The sequence below is a fragment of the Cucumis sativus genome, chromosome 7 (assembly GCF_000004075.3).
Source record: "Cucumis sativus cultivar 9930 chromosome 7, Cucumber_9930_V3, whole genome shotgun sequence".
Classification (NCBI taxonomy): domain Eukaryota; kingdom Viridiplantae; phylum Streptophyta; class Magnoliopsida; order Cucurbitales; family Cucurbitaceae; genus Cucumis; species Cucumis sativus.
In genome coordinates, this window is record NC_026661.2 from 15,796,732 (window position 1) to 15,810,377 (window position 13,646).

At 30.0% G+C, this 13,646-nt stretch overlaps 1 protein-coding gene across 1 annotated transcript; it reads right to left on the reverse strand.

Annotated features, from left to right (window-relative positions):
- Positions 1-4,414: 4,414 nt before the first annotated feature.
- LOC101209806 (wound-induced basic protein) lies at positions 4,415-5,710 on the reverse strand. Its single transcript, XM_004149727.3, has 2 exons — positions 5,525-5,710; positions 4,415-4,675 (listed from the first exon to the last, which is right to left on the reverse strand). Exons 1-2 carry the CDS (start codon positions 5,593-5,595, stop codon positions 4,603-4,605), a joined length of 144 nt encoding a protein of 47 aa, XP_004149775.1. The 5' UTR covers positions 5,596-5,710; the 3' UTR covers positions 4,415-4,602.
- Positions 5,711-13,646: the final 7,936 nt, after the last annotated feature.

Here is a 13,646-nt window from a genome sequence, read left to right on the forward strand (position 1 = left end):
AAGGGGAAAAGAAGAGGAAGTAAGAGAAATAGAGAGGGTGTGAGATAATTAAGGAACAAAATTGGGAGATTTGAGAGAGGAATATAGATGAAGGGGAGAGTTTTTCTTCTTCAGTACTCATTTTCTCCCCTATTTTTCTTTTTTTCTATGGAATCTTGTAGGAGAAAGAAAAGATTTTCAATAGGGAAGTTTTGGTGTGAATCAGTTTGTGAAAGTGTGTGTTGGATTTTAGAAATTGAGGGGGGTCTAATCTAACTAACATTTAGAAAGGAAAAAAAGCTACTTTCAAAAGTGTCTGCTTGCCTATTATATCCACTGTGCCTTTTCTTTTCTCTCACATGTTTTACTTTTTTCAATTTTTGTGTGCTTCTCTTTTGATTTCTAAATCTCGTCCCCATTTAACCTAGATTATGGAAAGTAAATGAAAGAAACTATAAAATCTAATATTGTATAGATGGACAGACAAGGAAAAGAAACAAAGAAAACGAGTGGTCATTCGTAAAAAATAGTTACCAAAATCAAAACTTTGACCAAATTATGAACAATCATATCTTCAACGACCTTGGTGGTTGTGAAAACTCTCCACATATCTTCATAGTTGTATGATATTGCCTATTTTAGCATAAAATCGCATGGCTTTGCTTTCGGTTTCACTCCTAAAAGATCTCATGTCGATGGAGATAGTTGTCCTCACTTATATATGTTCATGATCATTTCCTTATCTAACCAATTATGTGAGATTTGTGGGCCACATTCGTACAACCTCCCTTGAATAAAATACCATGAGCCTCCCCTCAAATAGTCATCCATCTTTCTAACTTCTATCTAGACTAACTACTCTTAACTAGAGCACACCGCACCTATATCTGATAAAGGTTAACTACGGATAACACGAATGATCTACTTCTTAAGCTTCTTTATACTGAATCTTTTGTTTGACACCTGAACATGCTACCAAACAAAACAACAAAACTAAGTCAAGGGCATGACTCTAATACCACTTGTTAGTGACAAAGATCCTTCAAATATCTCCACAATATAATGGTGTGAAGCCTTTTGGGGTGAAACTAAAAGTAAAGTCATATGGGGTAGATAGGTGGTGTGCTCTAGTGAGAAGGAGTAAACCTAGATAGAAGTTAGAAAAATTGATGAATATTAATGACTCTAATACCATGAGGGTTTATCTCAAAGTGGACAATATATATCATACTATTGTGGAGATAATTTGAGAGTCTTTGTTATTAACACTTGGGATTATATGTAATACTAACACTCATGTCCCACATCGTTATAGATAAGTTTTTCATCTTCACACATGTGATCCAATTGTATGAGACTCATCTTAAAACGGCCGCTCATACCACATGACATATGCATATGTCGTGACCTAGCTTGCTTAATTAGACATCAAAAGCGTATAGGGGTGGTATAAAATCAACACCATATCTCCTTTATAATAAAATTTAAGGCAATTCTAATTGTCTCATCACAAACAACTAAGGATCATTTCTATGTATAAAGTATTTATTTGAACTTTGATGGATACAAAATATGATGAATTTACCTACTTCTCAGAAAAAATTTAGAAAGCAAGGCGGGAAAATTTGGATTTAATTACATATTGGTTGTTTCCAACCATTGATTTAATTTCGTTGAACCGACCATTGGATTGCTTTTTTACCGTCATAATATTGGACATACCATTTTTTATCGTCATTAATACCCACTGTTGGTAGCTCCTCCATCCACTATAGATACTCACCTCTCCTCTCACGTTTATTAATGTGTCTTTGTTTTATCAGGTTTTCTTACTGCGATGATTAGCTTCACAGAAGTACTGCATCAATCTCACATGCACATAACTTCAAAATGTTTCTCATAAGACTCACGATGCAAGCTTGGCTTCTAATGCTGTTAGCCCAAGGGATCTATCTTGTCTTATAAGCATGTCATTCGTTAATTTCACTGATAACTCTACTTTTTTGTAATTATTTGCTTTTAACTCAACTTTCTCACACACCCCATATTGGAATGTTACAGATGATAACATCATATATGACATTTTTCTTTTTGACCTTGTTGGATGACACCCCATGGGTCAATGTGCTTGCTCACGCGTGTCAACATATACTCGCCTGAGTACACTAACAAATGGTAGCCCACTGCCCTCACACCAATGCATGCACACCACCATCATCTCCTACACACCTTCCTTTTCATCTAAGTATACTAACATTTTATTTTCTTTATTAAGAATAGGAACACATCTAAGGAAATTTATTGTTTTAAGAATTTTAGTTGCTTTAGAAAATTATTATTCTAGGTTCAATTACTCTTCTATTTTCATTTAACATAACTTTTTTTTCCTCACTAATACATACATATATTTATATATCAATTAGGTAGACTCGTTTTAAATTATTTTTTAAAATGAAAAAAGAAACTATATCCTCATATTGACATTGACACATTATAAACTTTGTTAAAAAGAGATATCGATGCATAAGATACATAAAAGGGAGAAGCTAACTTTTAGATGATCAAAAATCAAATTTTAAAATTTGAAAGTCATTTTATAACAAAACTAAATACTCTATCTTTTTACTACAAGATGTTTACTATACCCTAAACCCTAAACCTATCGAGGTAAAGGTGAATAACGGTAACAGTAAATTTGACAGAATTTATAATTTTAGGTAAATACAAATCAAAATTATCAATCTAAATAAAATTTCATCGTGGTTCATTATAATTGAACTTCGATTAAGATTACATCAATTTTGAGTATCCGTTTTCATTGCACAATTGTAAACATTGGTTTATTGTACTCAAAAGAAACAAATAAAAAGCAAAGAATGTGTATAAAACAATAAAGATTTGGATAATATCGATTGGGAAAGAGATGTACTTGGTATGGTTTGAGGTGTTTTAGTGTTGAAAGGATGTGAGCTTAGAAGGATATGGGAAAACAGTGTATAATTTGTCAGAATCGAAAGGGACATTTTTATTACACAACTATTGAGAGAGGTTGAAGAAGAACTTTAAAAAGAGAGGAAAGGCAATAATAACAAGTGAAATGAACAAACACAAGAGGGCAGAGGGCAGAGGGCAGGCCAATTGGTTTTCTAAAAGTTGGAAGACAATAAAAGGGCTAGAGTGGTTGTGTGTACCCAAATTATATATGAACCCAATATTCATCATTCATTCCCACTATTTTACTCTACCTTCTATTATCAACCCACTCATTATTCTATTTCTCTTCTCTTCCCCCTTCCTCCATCAAACTCAACTAAATTTCTCTTTCCTCCTTTTCTACAACAAAACAAAAAAACCTCAAAAATAGTGGAAAATAGAAATGGAGCATCATCGTGTTTAGCATGTGAGCCCACACATTGCTTGAGGATTCCCCATCAAAAAAGCAAGTAATCCTTTATTTTTCAAGCTTGGTTCTTGAACTTTTAAGTTTATATTTGATTAATTCTTAAACTTTAAACCTGTGTAATAGATTCTTGAATTTTAGATTTGGGATTGATCATTCATCTTTCATGCCACCATAAGTTATGGTTTTGGGGTGATGCTTTTTTGTCTCACGAAGTTGATGATTTTTTACCTCTTGTGAGACAAAATTTAACACCATCGTCATAATTAGTTTTGTAAAAAGAAATGCTATCACAATTGGTCATAACTAATTTTGTAAAAAGAATTGTGAACTAATTTTGTAAAAAGAAATGCTATCACAATTGATCCAAGGATCAAATTATTGAACGAGTTTGAAACATGAAAATGAAGCTCAAACCAAATGGATAGAAGCCTAAGATTTCAATTATTAAACTTGTAACACATACTGGATTTGGTAACCATTTCATTTTGTTTTTATATTAAGTCTACTGTCTTTCCATGTTTTAGATGATTACATTGTTCTTAAATACAATAGTTGAATTATTAGTTGACTTTTAGAAGAATTATTAGTTGACTTTTAGAAACAAAACCAACACTATTAAGACTAGCAATCTCGTTTTGATTGTAAACTTATAACTTGCTTTAACCGAGGTCATGCAACATATATTTTTGTTTTAAGTTTTATGGCCATAGCCACCTAATGAAAGAATGGTATTAATGACTCATGGCTGCCTGGCCACTTAATATAGTTGGCAGCAATCTGCTCTTAAAACCCAAAGTTAAGTCATTCTAAAACATTCACCAGCCAACAAGAATGAAAATCTAGAGAAAACTTATTCCTTAATATGAAACTCATATAAATACAACATTAAAATACTGCTGATGGTTTAACTGTAAAGTTTCCCCAAACAGAACGAAACCCCTGTCAATTATAACTTCAGTACCAGAAAAACATGATAATGCTAACACTTACAATCAAACATGGAACAAAAGCAGAATATATTGCAGCTAGTACTTAAAGGCTTATCCATGGTAGAGGAATAGATTATCCCACCACATTCAATATGATCTTCATTGCAAGTTTATAAGAATTCGGTACAATTTAAAACGATTCACGGTTTGGATACACAATTCAAAGCTTGTCCATAATATTGGCCAATTTCAAAACAAAACAGAACAAAACAAACTCAATCCAAAGCATTCTCATTCAGTCATAACGGGCTTATTCTCACTGGCTTTTGGTCTCTGTTCTTTTGGTTTCTGCTCCTCCGTTTTCCTAAAGGAAACATTCAGTTCATTCGCAAGATTAAACACTGAATAATATCAAAAACCCTTAACCCTTCTTCTCCCTTCTTCCCTCATCAGGTTTCACAATGAAGCTTACAAGGCAAAAGAAACGTGAAAACAAAAGAAAAATTACCACTTCCTAGGTTTGGTAGCGCAAGAAAAATTAGAGTACAGCAAGGGAAATAAAGAAACAAAAGTTGGAAGAAGGTTATAAGATTACAAAGGATCAACAACAGATGTTTCAACTCTTAATTTCGTTCAGCAAGTAGCCAAAAAAACTTTTTTCTTTTTGTTGATTTTCTAATACTAACAAGGCTGAAGGTGATCAGAAAACTTATAAAATAAATAATTAGAAAGTTCTCTCCAACAACTATGGTTTTCAATCAAGTTAAAAGAAACACCTGAAGTTGTAGTTAAATTCAAAAAACAAAAACTTCAATTCTAAACTGGGGTAGCTAAAGCCCCCCGCCCCAAAAAATTCTTTTGGAACAAATTGTGCAAAATTTGAAATGCCCTCTCCAATCTTTCATACTTCATTGAAACAGATTAAATTTAATTACCACCTGGTTAGACATCTGCTGAAAATTTTCACAACAGAAATGATATTCACAAAGGCCATTATATCACTAAAAGTTTAAGAAGCCTTTGCGTTACAAATTAAGGAGTGTTCAACATAATTTCAAATTTCTTAAAGTGCATAGATAAGCTCCCAAATGGGTAACGTCTCAAAATCTCTATGACATTTGATAAAGAATATTAGATATATGCATTAAAATCCTAATCTACTAACTTAAAATTAATTCATAACTTCATAGGAAATTGTTAAGATAGAGAATACCTTTTGTCAGAAGGGCCTCCTTTCTGGCTGAGGAAGGAGCGGAAGAGAGGGGAGTTAACGTCGTAAATCATTATCGGTGGACGGTGATGGATATTGAGCTTTCACAAATCAAAACGAAACCCTAATCCGGTGCGGTCCCAAGCTTTCTGAAGACGTCAAATCGTAAACGTTGAGACTTGTCGTTGGAGATGAAGGCTTTAAATTCATAGAATCATATTGGGCCGCCGGTTTGATCGAATACCCGGCCCAAATGAGTGATCTTTTTTTAGTAAGACGAATGGAAAATTGGTTTTTTTCTTCTCTTCTTTTATTCGTGAAATTATATTTTTAGACTTATATTAGAAAAATGAAATTATATTTTTAGACTTATATTAGAAAAATAAAAAACATATCATAAATTTCATCATATAGCTCTTGATACAAATTCATTTTTTCTAAAGGACCACGTGTCGAAAATGGTGTTTGAAGCGAATGACAATCGTTAGAAATGGTGATCAAACGTTTGTTGTGGAGAGGTCGTGGAAGGTGATCATCAAAATTTTCCATGGTGGCTACCAAAAATAGTGGCAAGAGGTTGATGAGTAATGATTTGTGGAAGGTTGTGGTTGGAGTTCTCAAATTAGGAAGAGATTAACCATTGTATTCATAATTCGTTTGAAGTGTTTATTTTATAAACTAATTTTTCAAATTTTATTTTGAGTAGGTCGAACATCTAAATCTTTTTTCAAAATGACTTTGTTAAGTTAACCACTTGAAAGTGTGTATTTGAGTTGAGAGATATATTTGATTGAAACTTCTAAAAATTTATTAAATACAAAATTGAAAATTCAAACATCGACCTGCACTTATTTAAGCAGAATTGTACCATTCAATTTTGTTATTAAGACTTTTTCAATTTTGTTTGCACAAGTGTATGAAATTTTGAAAATAATAAATGTGTCTATGCAATCTTTTAATTTTTATTTTTTAAATAAATACATGCCTTTTTACTGTATATCTTATAAGTCGCTATTTGATATTTAAAATTTGTATCTACTTGAAACAAAATTGAAAGTTTAAGATTTCATTAGACACCAAATTCAAATTTATATCTAACCGCTTAGTTGACTGATGAAATTTTAAAATATATTATAGGATTACTTGACATACATAAGAAAGACACTTTTAAAACCGGATTGTAGGAATAAAAATGGAAGAATTAAACTTATAATTTAATCTAATAATTTTATAATAAGGAAAATTAAAATTTAAAAAAGAGAAAGAAATGAAATTGAAAGGATGGAAGACTTAACATGTGCTTCATATTTAAAAGAATTGAGTTGATTTGGTGGAATTTAGTTTTGAAACTTTAGAATTGATCATAATATAAGATTGAGAAAAACATGGAATTCACAAATGTTAATATGTATATTTGTAAGAATGAAAAAAGAAAAAGAAGAGTTGTTAAAATGAGATGGTTAACCATGAATGACAGGTCATCTATCCAATCACGATTTCGTCGGTGCACCGCAGTTAGGTTCCCCATACCAACCCAACTCCATCTATAATTATTTTCTTTACCAATTTCCATTTTTACCCTTTCTCAATTTTCTCTTATTCCTATTGAATTCTCTGCCTTTGCTTGCTTCTCCTTCCACACGCCAACCTAAATACTAAAATCCAATCAATGCTTCTTTCACTTTCATATTATAAATGATAGCTCCCAACTTAGCTCTGCATCACCAAACCAAAACCTAATCTGTATTCTATTCTTTCATTCTAATTCACATGTGTTTAGGATGGAGCTTCAAATCCTAATATATTTTTTGTTTCTCCTAATTCATATTTTTACATTTTCATTCTTTTACTTCAACAATACATCTAATCTTTTACTGCATACCTAATTTACTTTAACTACTTCAACTGGGTGCTCAATTCATTGTTGAAGTCTACTGCAATTTAAATGGTGTACTATAATTCTAATGGGTATTTTTATTTAGTAATTATACAATTTTTCTTGTGGTTTTCATTTTATCTTTTCTAGGAAGTACATACATGTTTTAGTGGGAGTTTTTGAAAATTAGGGTTTCATCTTTACTTTTTTTTACCCTTTTAATTGCATACATATTTTCCCTAAATTTTAAGACACAGTTCATGTATCACCTTAAAACCTTCACATATATTTTACAACTTTGGGTATAATAATAAAATTACAATATATACTTTTACATTACTGGAATTTATGAGTGTAATATGCACGCACAACAACAACAAAAAAAATGTAGATAATCAAAAGATTTATTATGACATTTTATGATATTTGATGCCAAATTGTAGGTGATTAGAGTTTACAAGACTAAAAATGTAATTAAAGCTCCACATTGACTAGATCAAGGGGGTGAACATGTTATATAAGAAATGACAATTTTCACCCATAGTATGACTTATGAGACATTTTGAGTGAAACCAAAAGTAAAACTATGAGAATTTTATGTCAGGAGAATAGACATATCAGTAATATTTGTAAATAGTTTAGTGGTTACTCTGTTTGTCAATCCATTTTCAGATTTTATTTTTGTGCCCCTCTGAAGCTTAGACGCACGAAGGCGCAAGTTTTTTTTCATGAGGTGCACTATCTATAAAGATGTATGTATGTAAGTATGCATGCATGCATGTATATGTATGTATCTACAAAATTGATAGGAGCAACAATGTATAAAATATACAGGTTCTAACTATTATAGCCTAAATAGGGATGCCTTATTACAAGTTGAACTTAATGTTGCCAAATGTAGAGCACAAAAAACCAAATTGTCCATCTTTATTATTAATAATATATTAAAAAAAATAGAAAAAGTAAATAAGGAAAGTGGACCATTGCATGTGATTAAGATTTGCATTTACTAGATATCCTATATAAATATGGTATGTGATTATGATGTAAGATATGATTTCTATTCTATGCATCAAATATCTACTGCTTGTCTCGATGCATATATGATGTAAGATATGTTATTACAAAAATAGTGTCTACTAATTACATTTGAATTTTTATTTTCTTCTCGTTATAATTATAGATATCTATACAAATTTATTAATAAAAGGCAAAATTGTGAGTTTGTATAAGTTTTTGGACGTTGGATCCATCTCACTTTCAAATTATAAAGAATCACATGCACACCTATCGAATGCTAGATTACTTGGAGCGGATTATAATCAACTTGTAATGTTTTCTTACAATTATGGATACGTGAATGACCTAAAATAGAGGATTCAAATTTTGATTGCACTAGTCTAATATGCAACCCCTACATTTTCACACACACATATAGCAATCATCGGAGTTTCATGGTCATAAATCACACAAAGGGTGTTGTTTTTTGGATCAACCCTTTGAAAAATCGTATCAACCAAGATACAATTAAAGTAGTTGAAATGTATGTAACGATGCTTACTTATTTTGTTAATTTCTTTCTTGTGTATGCCATTACTTTAAGTAGATAACATTCCAATATTCTTTTGTATGTCTTTCAACATCTCAAAGAAGAAAAAACCAAGTTGGAAGTTCGTGAAGATATGTGAATATCGATGTTAGGGTAGTTTTAAATTATTTATTATTTTTAACATACATAAGATTTTTGTATGTGAATGCACATTGTGCTAAGCAATTAGGAGCAGTTGAATGCGGTTATTATGTCAGGTGGTTTTTGCATAATATAATTTTCTTAAAGAGTACTTCGATTATCGAAGTAGTAAGCATAACGATTTTAAAACTATCATCATGTAATTTATTAAGATTGACACTTATTTAGAACCAACTTTGTTGTCTACAGATGAAAGGTTGATCTCATAGGTTACACATAAGACGACATTGATTGTGTGAGGTCTGAATTGGCTAAGTTTGTAGGCTCGCACGTATATTTTGCTTAGCATCATACACTTATTACTTTTTTGAACTATTTTGTTACCAAAATACTTTTTTGAACTATTTTGTTACCTATTTTTGTGTAAGTTATCTTTTGAAGATGAATGATACATATATAATGATCAATTCACGTATTTTTTTGGAGAAACTAAAAGAACACAGTGGAAAGTTCTTAGTTCTTGTCTAACATTTATATATTTGTACTGCAGTGATATATTGGAGATTAATGTGTGTATTTATATTTTATCTTAGGAAGACCCCATCCTTGTTGAAGTATAAGTCTAGGTTGAAAGAACTTTTTTTGGGGGGAGGGGGGTCAAGCAAACTTTGTGGTAGCAAATAGGTACGTGATTTTTCTACATGAAAATTGTTTCTAACATCCCAAAAAAAAGAAAAGACAAAGAAAAAATCGATGACTACAAAAAAAAAAAAAAAATCTCGAACTTATGACGTACAATATGTATTGTTATATGTTGTCTTCATTATTTGCATGTATGGTATCATTTAACTCAAAATAGTTATAGTGTATGTTTTGAGTTGTGTAGATAAACTTTCGTGAGACTAATATGGATATAGGTTAGTAAGTTAATGTTTTGAAATCAACTAAAACAACCACTCAATCAACATCGTAGGTACTCATAGTTTTTTATGTGCATTATGACATCAATTTTTCTTTTTGGAAAGATCGATGACTTTGATAACTAATTAAAAGGTAAGCATACATGTTGTATCTCTATTATTGATAACGTTTATGTATAGTGTGAATTGTATGGTAACCCTTTGTTTTCTTATCAGTTTTTGCAAGAATCTATAGGAGTAATGAAGTCATGTGTTATACTCTCATTATGTTAAACTCTATTATTCCCTATGTAGGATTTATAACTTAGATTGTGATGTACCTATCATACTTTGCTATATGTATATTCTTGTAAACCCTTTACCAAAAATGGTTATTAGTCAATCTTTTTGTACAAATATTATAAAAATGTATGATAACATATCTATACTAAAGTATTGAATATTTGTTTCCATATGAGTAAGTAATTATAAGTACTTTGTAATTGAACTGGTCTGTGTAATAATAGAGCTGCAAGAAATAACGACCTTCGATTAATGTATTTTCTTGTAAGAAAAAATATGGTAATACAAGAGTATATGACATTTGATTTTTCTAAAAGACTGTGAAGGTAAAGATATTCTTAACATTCAATTATAGTCATGTTAAGCATGTTATTGACATTCAATGATAGTCATGTTAGGCATGTTCTTGACATTCGATGGAAGTCGTGTTGGACATGTTCTTGACAGACAAAACATTTCATAACAGTTGTTAATATGCAAAAAAAATTACAGATAATTATTTGAATATGTGTGAACTAATGACAATAACTAACTGTCACAAGATATAAAATAATGACATTCATTATTTGTCAATACTACTGAATATGTGACATTTATTTTCCGTCATGAAAATACTTATTGTAATAGTTTTTCACTATGTTATAGATGATCATACCTTACAATCGATATAAAAACTCGAAAAAACTGTTAAGAATTTTAAATCTGACAGCTTTTAAATGTTGTGGCATTCTTGTAATAATTAAAATCGATAAGATAAATTATGTGAATATTTTTCCGACACATGTTGAGTGCTAATTGAACTTTGAATTTCTATATATACTAAAACTCATTTGGATAGAAAATCACCCATCATGAAATACCTTTAAAAATAAGAAATATTGTGAACACTAATTCCAACTTAATTAAGAATTTGGTTTGTTTGTTAATTTAAATGTTTTAATTTTTTTTTATATAATAAAATGAATCAAAATCTTTACATCCACATAATAATAAACTAATTTTATTATCCAATAAAACTTAAAGAAATATTTTTAGTTGAAAAATACCTTTTTTTAGTTTGTGCACAAAACAAAAACGTAATAGGTGATTTGTTTTATTTTGTTGCTTATGTACCATCATCTTTTTAAAAGAAAAACAAAAAAGGACAAAAAATCAATAGAAGATGTCTTCAAACTTTATGTCATAAATGTAGGCAAGTCATCATTTGCTCAAATTTGTGTTTATTTGTTTTCTTAGTAATCAATTATATATATAGCCATTCATATATATATATATATATATATGATGATGATAATAATAATGATAATACAACCCCAAAAATCATTATTATATTGGAAAATAGAGCAAATTCTATAAAGCCAATTTTAATTAATTAAGGGAACACATTTACTAATTTAGAAAGAAAAATTATAAATTAGTGTAATTGCTTTCTTAACTAAAGCAATTACATTTGAGGAATGATCCTTAAGTTATTTGGAGAAAGAAAAACGGTAACAGAATTGGGGAAGGAGAAGAGTGCGTCTCCTTTTCAAAAAAAGGAAAGAAGAAAAAAAAATCATTCATCACTCTACTTTTGTTGGCACCGAAAGAAATGAAGAAGCTAATTAGAGATAAAGGAAAATGTCATTTCACAATCTTATAATATAAGAGAAAATATTCTTTTGCATACGTGACAACATTTCATAACAACTTCAAATCTACAATAATATATATCATTAACAACCATATGGCTTTTACTCTTTTATTTTAATAAAATTACTTGTAACAATTTAGATCATAATTTTCTCCCATATATGATTCATTGTCTACTCCCGAGTTTATCGATAACAAAAGTTAAACATTTTTTTTTTTTGTATATTCAACGATATGTACGAGTGAAAATTATAACTTCTCACATTCTTGTCAAAGAGTTATAATATTTAAACTATTTCACCTAATTAGTCAATCCTTAAAGAAAATGTTAAAAGGTAAGAAATTAAACTATTTTTTCTCATGTTTTAGTCAACTTTAACATAATTTAATCAGTCAAACCTACAAAATAAATTACATTTAGAAGCCAAAATAAACCACTTAAGGAGCATAAAGAATTTAAGACTTTGGATCCTCCAAAGTGTTATATGTGCAACAGAATGTGCCAAAGCATTCTAATTATAACGAGCATGAGAAAACAAAACAACACTAAGCTTTTCATCTCTAATCTTAACTTTCTCACTAAACAAGGAAACTTTAGAAAAATCTACAGCATCGCCATTCAGATTAATAACGCCACCAAGCAATCAAACTCCACGAACATGTTTGAAACACATATAGAAGTCAATGTTTCAAGTCCAAAACAAATCGCCATAGCTTCAAGGATCATCATGTTCTGACAAATGGAGACAAACCTAAGGCCGGTTGAAAACACGAACCAAGCGATAAAGTAGCACTCAATCAAAACCGCTTGAGTTAATAGTAGGGTTCCAAGATACATAGGTATTCAACTTCCTATAAGTTGGGACAAGAAGACGCTAGTCTAACTCGGTTGGGATATGGATAGAATGGTTTGACCCATTTCCTTTACCATCGATGTAGTCACCACCATAGCAAGAATAAAATGGTCAAGACTTGTATCATCGACAAAGAAATTAGAGATTCTATCAACGGCAACATATTAAGTTAGCAAGGTCCTTGGTTAAGAAAATTATGTAGTTTACTTAAACATCTAAACTCCTAAAAAGAAAATGTTACTTTTAAAAAATAGTATAATAAGAGAAGTTATTTGAAATGACAAAACGGCTAAAAGGATTTATAAAAATTATAGAATTTATAATTTTCATAAACATAACAAAACACCAAAATATTTGGGATGGGTGTAACAAAATAAAAAAAAAAACTTAGGAAGCCAACAATTTTTTTAAAAATATTCCAAGTTCGTTCTTCTTTTCTATCTTTTTTCTTCTGCAATTATTCTTTTTCTTTCTATCATTTTTTTCTCCAATTTTTTTCATATATATATATATTTTTGAAATCATGATCATTGTTTGATAAATCTTGTATCGTTTTATTTTCAAAATATTATTTGGTTCAAGTTCGTGTACCAAATATAAAAGATCTTGAATAAAGATGGTTGAAATATTGATACACGATGTTTAGAGTTGACTACGACCAAATCTAACAAAGATCTTGAACAAGTCTAAATACCAAATTATCTTGCCAAATCTAAATGATCTTGTATAAAAAAAATAGGGCTTGTTGGCTTTTTTTTTTTCATTTTCGAAATTGTTTTATATATTGTAAATATACGGTGGAATTGTTATATTTGTTTTATAAAAAAAACCCTTAAAACAATATTATAATAATAATAATAGTAATAATAAT

What these genes read in the sequence shown, in the direction of transcription:
- LOC101209806 (XM_004149727.3), bottom strand. Translation starts at nt 5,595, where the DNA reads ATGATTTACGACGTTAACTCCCCTCTCTTCCGCTCCTTCCTCAGCCAG. An exon ending in GGAGGCCCTTCTGACAAAAG is followed by an intron (nt 4,676 to 5,524) that starts GTATTCTCTATC and finishes TGTTTCCTTTAG; the next exon opens with GAAAACGGAGGAGCAGAAAC.